The 12753-nt window shown below is 39.1% G+C and overlaps 1 protein-coding gene across 1 annotated transcript in view; it reads right to left on the reverse strand.

Annotated features, from left to right (window-relative positions):
* Positions 1-549: 549 nt before the first annotated feature.
* The window catches only part of lhx3 (LIM homeobox 3), a 14578-nt gene continuing 2374 nt past the window's right edge, over positions 550-12753 (reverse strand). The window contains exons 2-6 of the mRNA XM_079814130.1: positions 8794-8965; positions 8519-8721; positions 5787-5938; positions 3688-3859; positions 550-1435 (exon numbers count right to left, since the gene is read on the reverse strand). Of these exons, the coding sequence (XP_079670256.1) occupies positions 1017-1435; positions 3688-3859; positions 5787-5938; positions 8519-8721; positions 8794-8965 (1118 nt within the window). The 3' untranslated portion in view covers positions 550-1016. The remainder of the gene's footprint in view (positions 1436-3687; positions 3860-5786; positions 5939-8518; positions 8722-8793; positions 8966-12753) is intronic.

A 12753-nucleotide genomic window follows, 5' to 3' on the forward strand; every position in this document is an offset into this window, starting at 1 on the left:
AAGTAATAATTTCGACTTTTCATGCCATAATTCTGATTTAGCACACCCTATGTCATAATTTCAACTCTTTATCATTTGCAAAAGTATGATTTGTTCTTATGTGGTGGAAATGGGCTTCCATAAATGGCCATTAAATGCACAGTTAGAGGATATAGTGTCCAGTACACACAGCAGCGATTTCATCTGTGTAATAGAATCAAAGTTTGAAGTAGTAAACAAACTGAACCCTGACATGCTAATGGATTGAATATTCCTCTCCATGGCGCGCTTATCTCCAGATCGACATGTCGCATCGAGTTCCTCTGCTAAAGAGGCGCTGAACTCTTGATACCGGCAATTCGCCGACTCAGGTCCATTATCTGTGCCCTGATATAAGATCAATGTGATTAATCTCGGAAAAAAAAGAAATAAATATCCAAGCCAAGCTACTGGAGAAACCTGGGATCAGATGGCCTGGACAATAGAGCAGCTATAAACGGCTCGGAAATCTGCATCCTTTTAGCAAATGAAGAACAAACACGAGCGAGAAACAGGAAACAGCGGCCGCGTGACGATTTCACTGACAAATTTATTAAATCACTTAACCATCATCAGAGAGAATAAATAAGACATAAAACAGTTCACATAACACCAAACGTTTGACCGCGAGGAACGAGACACACAAATGCATAGAGATAGAAAGAGACAACAGCTGTCGTGGAACAATGTCTCGTATTGTGGCTGTATAAAAATAAAGACTCCACGTTGATAAAATGTTATATATTGTACATAGACATTTGGCAATGACCAAAACTGGTGACATCACATTTATACACATGACGGGTCTAACTGACTTAATAAAAAACAAAAGTACCCACATATTGTTTGGGTGTATTTCGCTCCTGCCACTTTAAATGCTCAGGGCTGGATTCTGATTGGCCGCGGGTGTTGTCATGGTCCGATTTGTTGCGGCCTTTAGTGTGGTAAAACCTCCAAACTCAAGTCCAGTAATTCCCGTTAACATTCCCGAGTGTGCATCAGAACTGGGCGTGGTCCACCTCATCCAACCAGGACGCCGGGCTGGAGGGGAAGTCCGGATACCCGCCGCTGCTCCCCGTGGACAGATCGGAGCTGGGGCCGTTTCCCCCGGCCATCATGCGCGACATGTTCTGGACCCCGCTCTGAGCCACCATGGGCAGGCCGGCCTCGGGGTAGCCCAGGCTGGAGATGAGGGGCTGGTGCCTGGGGATGGCCTGGAGCGAGCCCGGGGACTGGGGAAGGCTGTAGGGGCTGGCGGCCTGGATGTCGTGGTAGGGCTCCTGCGAGGGGATGAGGGCCCCGTGCTCCAGGGGGAACGGCGGGTGAGGGCCGCCCTGGCGACTCAGAGCCGGAGAGCTCTCACTCAGACTGCTGTAGATGCTGTTGGAGTGACCCAGATCGGACATGGGCGGCTCGTCTGCGCGGAAAACAAAGGGAAGTGAGTGGTGGATTAGGGCAGTTAAACAAGCCTTCAACAATAAAATCATGATCGCTGTTTAGGATGGAAACTGGGGTTGTAATGATACCCTCGATTCGATACACACACTATATTGCCAAAACTATTGTGCCGCCTCTGCAAATCACATTCGATTATAACCAAGTGGAAGCGATTGGGAACAACAGCAACTCAGCCAATCACAGAGCGGGGTCAGCGCATGCTGAGGGTCACAGAAGTCGAGAGTCAAAAGCTCCAGACCTCCAAACTTCTGTGGCCTTCAGATGAGCTCAAGAACAGTGTGTAGAGCTTCAAGGAATGGGCAGCTCATCCAAGCCTTAAGCCTTGTTTATACTCGACGCGAGCGTGAGGGCGCGCGTTGAGTGCGCGAGACCCCATTTCGCGTGGCGGTGTGCAGCGCATTTTTTGTAACTTTACGCAATGCTCCGCATCAGAAGATGCACGAGTTCGAGGCGAATCTACACTCTAAAAAATGCGCTGCCCCAACTTGGGTTGTTTTAACCCAGTGAATGGGTCATTTTAACCTAGCGATTGGGTTGTTTTATGCAAATATTTAACCCAACTGCTGGGTTAAAATGACCCATTCACTGGGTTAAAACAACCCAACCGCTGGGTTAAAACAACTCATTCACTGGTTTAAAACAACCCAACCGCTGGGTTAAAACAACTCATTCACTGGGTTAAACAACCCAACCGCTGGGTTAAAACAACCCATTCACTGGGTTAAAACAACCCCAAGTTGGGTTGAAAATGGACTAACCCAGCAATTGGGTTGTTTTAACCCAGCAATTGGGTTGTTTTAACCCAGTGAATGAGCTGTTTTAACCCAGCAATTGGGTTGTTTTATGCAAATATTTAACCCAACCGCTGGGTTAAAACGACCCATTCACTGGGTTAAAACAACCCCAAGTTGGGTTGAAAATGGACTAACCCAGCAATTGGGTTGTTTTAACCCAGTGAATGAGCTGTTTTAACCCAGCGATTGGGTTGTTTTATGCAAATATTTAACCCAACCGCTGGGTTAAAACGACCCATTCACTGGGTTAAAACAACCCCAAGTTGGGTTGAAAATGGACTAACCCAGCAATTGGGTTGTTTTAACCCAGTGAATGAGCTGTTTTAACCCAGCGATTGGGTTGTTTTATGCAAATATTTAACCCAACCGCTGGGTTAAAACGACCCATTCACTGGGTTAAAACAACTCCAAGTTGGGTTGAAAATGGACTAACCCAGCAATTGGGTTGTTTTAACCCAGTGAATGAGCTATTTTAACCCAGCAATTGGGATGTTTTAACCCAGCGATTGGGTTGTTTTATGCAAATATTTAACCCAACCGCTGGGTTAAAATGACCCAATTGCTGGTTTAAAACAACCCAAGTTGGATTGAAAATGGACTAAACCAGCAATTGTGTTGTTTTAACCCAGTGAATGGTTGGTTATAACCCAGCGGTTGGGTTAAATGTTTGCTTAAAACAACCCAATTTCTGGGTTTGTCCATTTGCAACCCAACTTGGGTTGTTTTTAACCCAGCATTTTGTGTATTTTTGACGTCTCATCACACCGGTACACAGTTTGCACGTACAAATGTGCTGCTTTTATTTACAAAATGAGCCTACAAAAGCATAAATAAGCCCCTTTAATAAAGAAAAGTTCACGAAACTAAATTTAAGTGTTTAGTGAAATTAGGAAACATTTAAGAGATCGTTAATTTAGTTTTATGGCCTACATATGTACATACATTTTGTTCTCATGTCACAAGTATGATCAAGGTTTACTGAGTTACACACGATTCTTTTGTAGAGTGGTTGTTGGTGAAGTATACTAAAATAAATATCCATTTGGGGAGGAGATGCGGAGTATGCAGTGGGGTAAAGTGCGCCGCCACTGGACTCTAGAGCAGTGGAGACGTGTTCTCTGAGTGACCAATCACGCTTCTCTGTCTGACAATCCCATGGACGAGTCTGGGTTTGGCGGTTGCCCGGAGAACGGGACTTGCCTGACTGCATTGTGACGAGTGTAAAGTTTGGTGGAGGGGGGATTATGGGGTGGGGTTGTTTTTCAGGGGTTAGTTTCAGTGAAAGGAACTCTTAATGCTTCACCAAGACATTTTGGACAATTTCATGCTCCCAACTTTGCGGGCCCAGTTTGGGGACGGCCCCTTCCTGTCCCAGTATGCACCAGTGCTCATGATGGTGAGACTGGTTTGGGCTCACCTGTGAACGAGACCTCGGCGTCGCTGTCCAGGCCCTCCTCCTGAGTGCTGTCTTTATCAGATTTGGAGCTGCCGCGCGACCTCTTCATGTTCCTGAAGTACTGACCCCATCTCTGTCTGCCGGCGTCTTTCTTCAGCCGCTTCTCCTTCGCTCTTCTGTTCTGAAACCAGACCTGCACAGAGAGGTTAGAGTTCACGTCAGGTAACCACGGCAATGAGTTTCAGATCACACACACTAGATCAGCATTATCATGAGGTTAAACCTTTTATATTCTATTCTATTCTACACTCTTAAAAAGGTTCTTTATTGGTATCTTCGTTGTGTGTGTGTGTGTGTGTGTGTGTGTGTGTGTGTGTGTGTGTGTGTGTGTGTGTGTGTGTGTGTGTGTGTGTGTGTGTGTGTGTGTGTGTGTGTGTGTGTGTGTGTGTGTGTGTGTGTGTGTGTGTGTTTTAAGAACTGTGTCTTGCAACATTTTTTTCTGGTTTGAGGAACCTGGAATGGTTCTTCTGTGAAAACCCCTAATAGAAGCTTTATTTTAAAATGTCTATTCTAATCTATTCTATTCTATTCTATTCTCGTACAAACATTGGAGGCACTACTGTAAAAGTTGTATTAAAACGCTGACCTGAGGTAAGTCCAAATAGATACTTAGATAATTGCACATCACCACTTTTTACATTCTATTCTACTCTACTCTACTCTATTCTATTCTATTCTATTCTATTATATTTGACTGTACTCTATTATATTCAACACTCTTAAAAGGTTCTTTATTGGCATCCTTGTTTTCACAAAGAAAATTTTTCCATTGCACAAAAGGGCTAAAATGTGTGTGTGTGTGTGTGTGTGTGTGTGTGTGTGTGTGTGTGTGCGTGCGTGCGTGCGTGCGTGCGTGTGTGTGCGTGTGTGCGCGCGTGTGCGCGCGTGTGTGTGCGCGTGTGTGTGCGTGTGTGTGCGTGTGGGTGTGTGTGTGGTGTGTGTGTGTGTGTGTGTGTGTGTGTGTGTGTGTGTGTGTGTGTGTGTGTGTGTGTGTGTGTGTGTGTGTGTGTGTGTGTGTGTGTGTGTGTGTGTGTGTGTGGGTGTGTGTGTGTGTTAGAGCTGTGTATTGAAACGTTTCTTTCTGGGTTGGGGAACCTGGAATGGTTCTCCTGTGAAAACCCCTGATAGAAACTTTATTTGAACATTTCTATTCTATTCTATTTTATTCTCATACAAACATCGGTTGTAGTAAAAAAGCTGACCTGAGCCTTAAATGAGTTCTGTTGGTTTTTGACAGCTAACATAAAAATAAAACGCATTTGTAAAAAAAAATATATATATATATATATAATTTTTATTTATTTCTTTTTTTCTTCATATAATTAACGTCCACACAGGAACAAGATATGATGACATATCATAAGAGCACTCATATTCCCGGCTCTGGAAAGATGTTCCACAAAGATGTCAATCTCAAATCTGTGGTTTTGGGGTTTTGGAGCGGATTCAAGCCTGCTTTATAATACACCTAATTCTCTTTCTATGAAGATTTTACATTCATAAATAAGAACTGTAAACATATATGTGTGCATTATAAAAAGCTTAAACCTATAATAATAATGCATAAATGCACATTTGTAGTATTCTTACAAGAGATAAAACATAATTTACTTCTCGCTTAACACAAAATCTCTCAGAGCATGTGGAGTTTGTAGGCTACTGTCCTCATGTGTTATTATGAGTTATTAATCTTATTAATTGAGCTGGTTATTCATGTTTTTCCTCCTCTATTGATGTTATTCGTCATTATTATGTTTTTGTTTTGCCACAGTGTGAACTGAATGTTCAAATTAAGCATTTATTAAAAAAATAAAAAAAGTCAAAACAGAAACTGTGGCTAAAATTAGTAGAAGAATTCTAACAGTGACGGTTACGCGCATGAGTGAATAATATAATGCATGAAATAACAGAACGCTTATAATAACACGAGTCAGATGTGTGTGAATAATCGCGTAATGAATGCTGAATCACTGATGAAGAACTGTGATATGAGTGTGTGTGTGTGTGTGTGTGTGTGTGTGTGTGTGTGTGTGTGTGTGTGTGTGTGTGTGTGTGTGTACCTGCACCACGCGCATGTCGAGGCCGGTCTCCGAGGACAGCTGCTCGCGCACGTGGCGCGCGGGCTTCGGCGAGTTGTTGTAGGCGTTCTTCAGCGTCTCCAGCTGTTTGGCGGTGATGGTGGTGCGCGGGCGCTTCGCCGTCGAGTCCGCCTCTGGGACATGGAAAGCAACAGGGTTGGGTTTATTCAAGGGATGCATTTATAATTCTACACGATTCGCCTTTTGTGCATACAAACAGACACGGCGCGTGCTTGAGGTGGAGCGCGCTTCTTAAAGTACAAGGGTCAAATCATAATAAACAGACAAAATCATCATTGTTATTAATATTAGGAGACACGAACAAATGCAAATGGATCGTTGAATGTTCTGACGGAACGCTGAACGCTAATGAAGCAGTTTTTCAGTAGTTTATGAATCTTCCATTCCTCAATAATTCACAACCTTCCGTCTCCGCGGGTCAGAAATATTAATTCATATTATGGTTAATTTTAGTTTAACGGAACACATTTTATCAGAGTCTAGAATTGATATGTCTTATTTCTAGACACATGCATATCTATTCTATTCTCTTAAAACGCTCTTTTTTGGCATCTTTGCTTCACCGCATTTTTCCATCACTCAAAATAATTTGATAGTGCAAAAAAAATCTCCAGATTATTAAAATGTAATTTGAAATATAAAATAAGGTTCTTTTAAGAAGAAGAGTTTTTTTTTCTGGGTTGGGGAACCCGGATGGTTCTTCTACAAAACCCACAAATAAAATGTCTTCTATTCTATTCTATTCTATTCTATTCTATTCTACACTCTTTTTATAGAGGAAAAAAACCCTTCAGATTATTAAAATGTAATCCGAACTATAAAAATGGTTATTTTAAGAAATGCGTATTGAAATTTTAGCGTTTTTTTCTGGGTTGGGGAACCTGGGATGGTTCTTCTGCAAAACCCCGAAATAAAAATTCTACTTTCTATTTCTATTCTATTCTATTGTACACTCTTTAAAATGCTCTTTATTGATATTTGGTTCATTGAGAACAATTTAATGAAAAATCTTCAGATTATTAAAATTCTCTTCTTAAAAAGGTTCTTTATTGGCATCTTTGGTTCTCTTACACAAAAGGTTTTTATAGTGCAAAAAATATCTTCACGTTATTAAAATGTAATTCGAACTATATAAAAAAAAAAATTTTTAGAACTTCGTATTGAAATTAATTTGTTGGTTCTTCTATATAATAGAAGAACCGATTATTATTTGGTTATAATAAAAAAACAGAAATAAAAATTATATTCTACACTCTTTTGGTTCACTTAGAAAAAAATTTAAAGTGCAAAAAAATCTGATTATTAAAATTCTATTCTATTTTATTCTATTCTGTATTCTATTGTATTCTACACTCTTAAAAAGGTTCTTCATTGGCATCTTTGGTCCATTGAGAGCATATCCCCAGTGCACAAGAGCTTTAGTGGAAAACAAATCTTCAGATTACTAAAATGTAATTGAACTAAAATGGTTATTTTAAGAACTGCGTATTGAAATGTTTTTGTTGTTTTTTTTTGGTTCTTCTGCAAAAATTCAGAAATAAAATAAACTGTCTATTCTATTGTATTCTACACTCTTCTAAAAGGCCCTTTATTAGCATCTTTGGTTCACTGAGATTATTTTTTTAGATTATTAAAATTATATTCTATTCAATTTTATTCTGCATTCTATTGTATTCTTTTAAAAAAAAGTTTTTTTGGCATATTTGGTTCACTGCATTTCTCCATTACACAAAAGGTTTTTACAATGCAAAAAAAAAAAAAAATCTTCAGATTATTAAAATGTAATTCGAACTGTATAGAAATGCTTCTTTTACGAATTGGGTTTTGAAATTGGGTTTGGGGAACCCGGAATTGTTCTTCTGAAAAAAAAAAAAAAAATTGTCTATTCTATTGTATTCTACACTCTTCTAAAAGGCTCTTTATTAGCATCTTTGGTTCACGGAGATGATTTTTTTTTAGATTATTAAAATGATATTCTATTCAATTCTATTCTGCATTCTATTGTATTCTTTAAAAAAAAAAAATGGCATATTTGCTTCACTGCACTTCTCCATTACACAAAAGGTTTTTATAATGCAAAAAAAAAAAATCTTCAGATTATTAAAATGTAATTCGAACTGTATAGAAATGCTTATTTTGCGAATTTGAAATTGGGTTGGGGAACCCGGAATGGTTCTTCTGCAAAAAAAAAAAAAAAAAACCCAAACACTCTTCTAAAAGGCTCTTTATTAGCATCTTTGGTTCACTGAGAATATTTTTTTTAGATTATTAAAATGATTTTCTATTCAATTTTATTCTGCATTCTATTGTATTCTTTAAAAAAAAAAAGTTTTTTTGGCATATTTGGTTCACTGCATTTCTCCATTACACAAAAGGTTTTTATAATGCAAAAAAACATCTTCAGATGATGAAACTCTATTGTCGAGCCGTGTGTTGAGGGGATGTCCGCGTCTGGAGTTAAAGCGCTGAATGTGCGCGTGCAGATCGATGATCCGGGTGCGCAATTACCCGAGCCGGGTCAGATGTTTATGGACGAGCGCGCGACCAGCGAGATTAAGTTCAGAGTTAAAAGCGGCGAATCAATGCGAGGCCATCGAATGCAAGAAGGGAGAGAATTAACGCAACTTCCCCGCGCGCGGATGATGATGATGATGATGATGATGATGATGATGATGATGATGATGATGATGTACCTCTCTGTTTGGCGGTCTCGTAGTCGGCTTTGCACACCAGTCGGCTGTCCTCCATCAGGTAATACTCGTCTCCGGTGGCCAGCTGCCGCTTACACACGACGCACGCGAAGCAGTGGAGGTGATACACGAAGTCCTGCGCCCGGCGGACCACCTGCGTCGGCGGGATGCCCTGCTGACACGCGGCGCACTTGGTGCCGAACCTCCTGCACACAAACACCGGTCAGATCAGACGCCGCGCACGCGCGCGCGCTCGCGCATGAAGGACAGGGACTCACTTGAAGAAGTCGTCCTTGCAGTAGACGCTCTCGCCGCGGCTGAAGCACTTCTCGGCCAGCGGGGCCTGGCAGTCGCTGCACTTCAGGCACTTGCTGTGCCAGTGTCGGTCCAGCACCTTCAGGATGAAGCGGTCCACGATGGGCTGGTTACAGCCCGCGCACACGGGCACATCTGGAGGAGCAGACGACAGTCAGACACACACACACACACACACACACACTCGGGCTCTGATGAGGGAGTGTGATAGTGTTTTACACAAAAAAAAAAAAAAGGTTCTATATGGCACCAAAAATGGTTCTTGGCTTTTAATCATAGGGGAACCTTTTTTAGTGCTATATATATACAGCGGTTCTTCAGAGGTGCCATATTACACCTTAGTCAAAGAACCGCTGAAGAACCGCTGAAGAACCGCTGAAGAACCACTGAAGCACCAAAATTGGTGCTATATAGCACTAAAAAAGGTTCCCCTATGATTTCGAGCCAAGAACCATTTTTGGTGCCATATAGAACCTTTTTTTTTTCAGAGTGCATTGACTCATATAAACACATCACAGCAAACCCGATCATATTTCCAACACGAGATTCTGCTTTTTATGCATAAAAACAAACATGCATGAACACTGAACACACGCATTATTATTCATTTTCTGTTTCATTTCAAAAGCGCAACAAAAATGAAAACGATTGCAGAAATCGCTGGATTTTAGCGATGCTTAAACATAATTCCAGCGTAATTCATTATTAATAATAATGATAGTTATAATAAAACCGTATTATTATTATTAATATTTTCAAAATGAATAATAATGCAACATTTACTGTGTTATTATTATTAATAATTATAATAACAACATGAATAATAGTTATAAAAAACGTCTTATTATATTCATTATATTCTAAATGAATAATAATGCGATATTTACTGTATTATTAATAATAATAACGCATGAAAGTTATAATAAAACCATCTGATTATTATAAAAATCATCATTATTATTATTTTAAATGAATAATAATTATAATAAAACCATCTGATTATTATAATATTATTTTTTTATGATTAATAATGCGATATTTACTGTATTATTAATAATAATAATAATAATAACATCAATGATAGTTATAAAAAACGTCTTATTATTATAAAAATCATCATTATTATTATTTTAAATGAATAATAGTTATAATAAAACCATCTGATTATTATAATATTCATTTTTTATTAATAACAATGCGATATTTACTGTATTATTATTAAAAAATAATAATAATAACAACGATTAAAAGTTATAATAAAACAATCTGATTATTATAATAATCCTCATTATTATTTTTAAAATGAATAATAATGTGACATTTACTGTTAATAATAATAATAATAAAATGAATAATAATTATAATAAAACCATCTGATTATTATAATAATAATTTTTATGAATAATAATACGATATTTACAGTATTATCATTAACAATAATAATAAAAGCATGAGTGATAGTTATAATAAAACCGTCTTATTATTATAAAAATATTTATTTTAAATGAATAATAATGCGATATTTACAGTTTTATTATTAATAATAATAATAACGAATGAAAGTTATAATAAAACCATCTGATTATTATAATAATCATCATTATTATTTAAAATGAGAAATAATGCGATATATACTACGGTATTATTAATAATAATAAAAATTATAATAGTTATAATAAACCCATTTTATTATTATAATAATAATCATCATTATTATTATTATTTTAAATGAGTAATAATGCTATATATGTGCTGTATTATTATGATATTCCAGCTCGGTCTCGTGATAAATCAACTGAAGGTCACTGTAAACTCTCTTTATTACAGTAATCATTCTAAAACACTGCGTGTTGATTTAATGAGTATTTATGAATCTAAAGCTTGTCCGCGTGCACTAAAAGCAATTGCGCAAAAACAATACATGCAACTCATTATTATTATGATGAATAATGATTACTGTTGTTGGGCTCATTTCTCTGATTATGATCTCATGAGGAACATGTGATGATCTCCACTGCAGCGCGAGATGTTCTGGACTTGTTTTGCTCTGACATGTCAATAAACAAGGCCGAATCTCTGTGACATCAGCGCACACGTCATCAACAGGTGCACGAGCATCAATTATTCAATCATCTCTGGTGATTAAAGGACAGAAATCTCTCTCAGCGGAATCGCTTGAGGATGGAGAGTCCTGGAGGACAGCGCGCGCTCCTGGAACTGAGAGGAGCGCAAACTCTGACGAGGCGCCTTATCTCTCTGGTGCGCGTGAGGTTTGTTGATGGCATATGTTGTTTTGAGCCGCTGTTCAAGATTTAATCCGCCGACACACACACACACACACACTCATTCCTGATCCGGAGCGTTAGAGCCGCGCATCACGAGAGATGGGAGGTTTACGCACAAAAGAGTGCGGTTAAAACATGTCTTAAAAGTGACACACACACGCAGAGCTGCACGGTTAAATATCACACACACACACACACGGAGCCTCACGGTTAAATCAATCTGACACATCAAGTCAAAAATCCTGCGTTTTTACCTTTGCGCGTGAGTAAAGCCAGGAGCATCTCCGGCGAATCCCGACCCTTATCCTGCTCCATTTTCATTATTCCCGACGAACGCACGCGATAACAACTATCTGAGAGTTACAGAAGAGGAGGAGAAGCGCGCGCCCGCGACAGGTGCATCATTTCTGCGCCCGCGGCTCTTGACGCGCGATGGAAACGCCGCCCCGTTGCTCTGGCGACCGATCAAACAGATGACCATCACCTGGACAAACCCACGCAACACACACTCCCCGCTGGGGAAACTCTGGACGGAACACGCGCGGGAAAGTGCTGGGTCAGTTCATTTAACATAGAAGATTTTTCATTTCAAATAATAAAAATGCACTTTGAAATCTCTGGTGTATATGCAGGACAGGAACAGTTCATACACCCTTAAAAATAAAGGTGCCAGGAAGAACCAAAAAGGGTTTTCACGGCGACCATTTTGTGAAAGGTTCTTTAAAGAACGAATCATTTTAGAGTCTAAAGAACCTTTTGTGCAATGGGAAGGTTCTTTGGATATTAAAGGTTCTTCATGGAACCATACACCCCTTTATTTTTAATATGTTTATTCAATGGCGCGTTTCAGGGAGCAGCCGATGGGAATCTGTGTGGAGAAAACTGGCCGTTCCCTTCATTAAAAGTATTAAATTATATATTCATTTTTTTAAAAGTTATATAAAAAGAACAGCTTCACCTTGTGCCATCTCTGTCAGACATGTGTCAACCCGTCAAGCGCATTAAGTGACAGAAAAACTACCCAGCACCGGGTTCAAATATTACAAAATAACCCAATAAATTGACCCAGGATATGGGTTTAAAAAATAGCCCAGCATTTATTTGAGCGCGCGCATAATCCTTCTTTTACGCGCGCGAGGCGTACAAAAAACGCACATTTTTATTCTCAAATCACACACTTTATGCCACACTCTAAAAAATGCTGGGTTAAAAATAACCCAAGTTGGGTTGAAAATGGACTAACCCAGCATTTGGGTTGTTTTAACCCAGCGGATGGGTTAAATGTTTGCTTAAAATAACCCAATTTCTGGGTTAGTCCATTTTCAACCCAACTTGGGTTATTTTTAACCCAGCATTTTTTAGAGTGCATAAATCCGCCGTTTGATGCATGCGAGTGTATGAAAATATAAATATTGGCGAGTGTTTGCCCATCATATCTTCACACACTCTAAAAAATGCTGGGTTGTTTTAACCCAAATTTGAGTCAAATATCCATATCCAACCCCAACATTTGGGTTAAAATGTAATGTAAAAATGTAACCCAACGGCTGGGTTTGTTCATATCTGACCCAAATTTGGGTTAAAACCACCCAGCATTTTTTAGAGTGTATGAACCATTGAAAACACTGCGCGTGCAAA

This window comes from Gobio gobio, assembly GCF_949357685.1.
Source record: "Gobio gobio genome assembly, chromosome: 4".
Lineage (NCBI taxonomy): Eukaryota > Metazoa > Chordata > Actinopteri > Cypriniformes > Gobionidae > Gobio > Gobio gobio.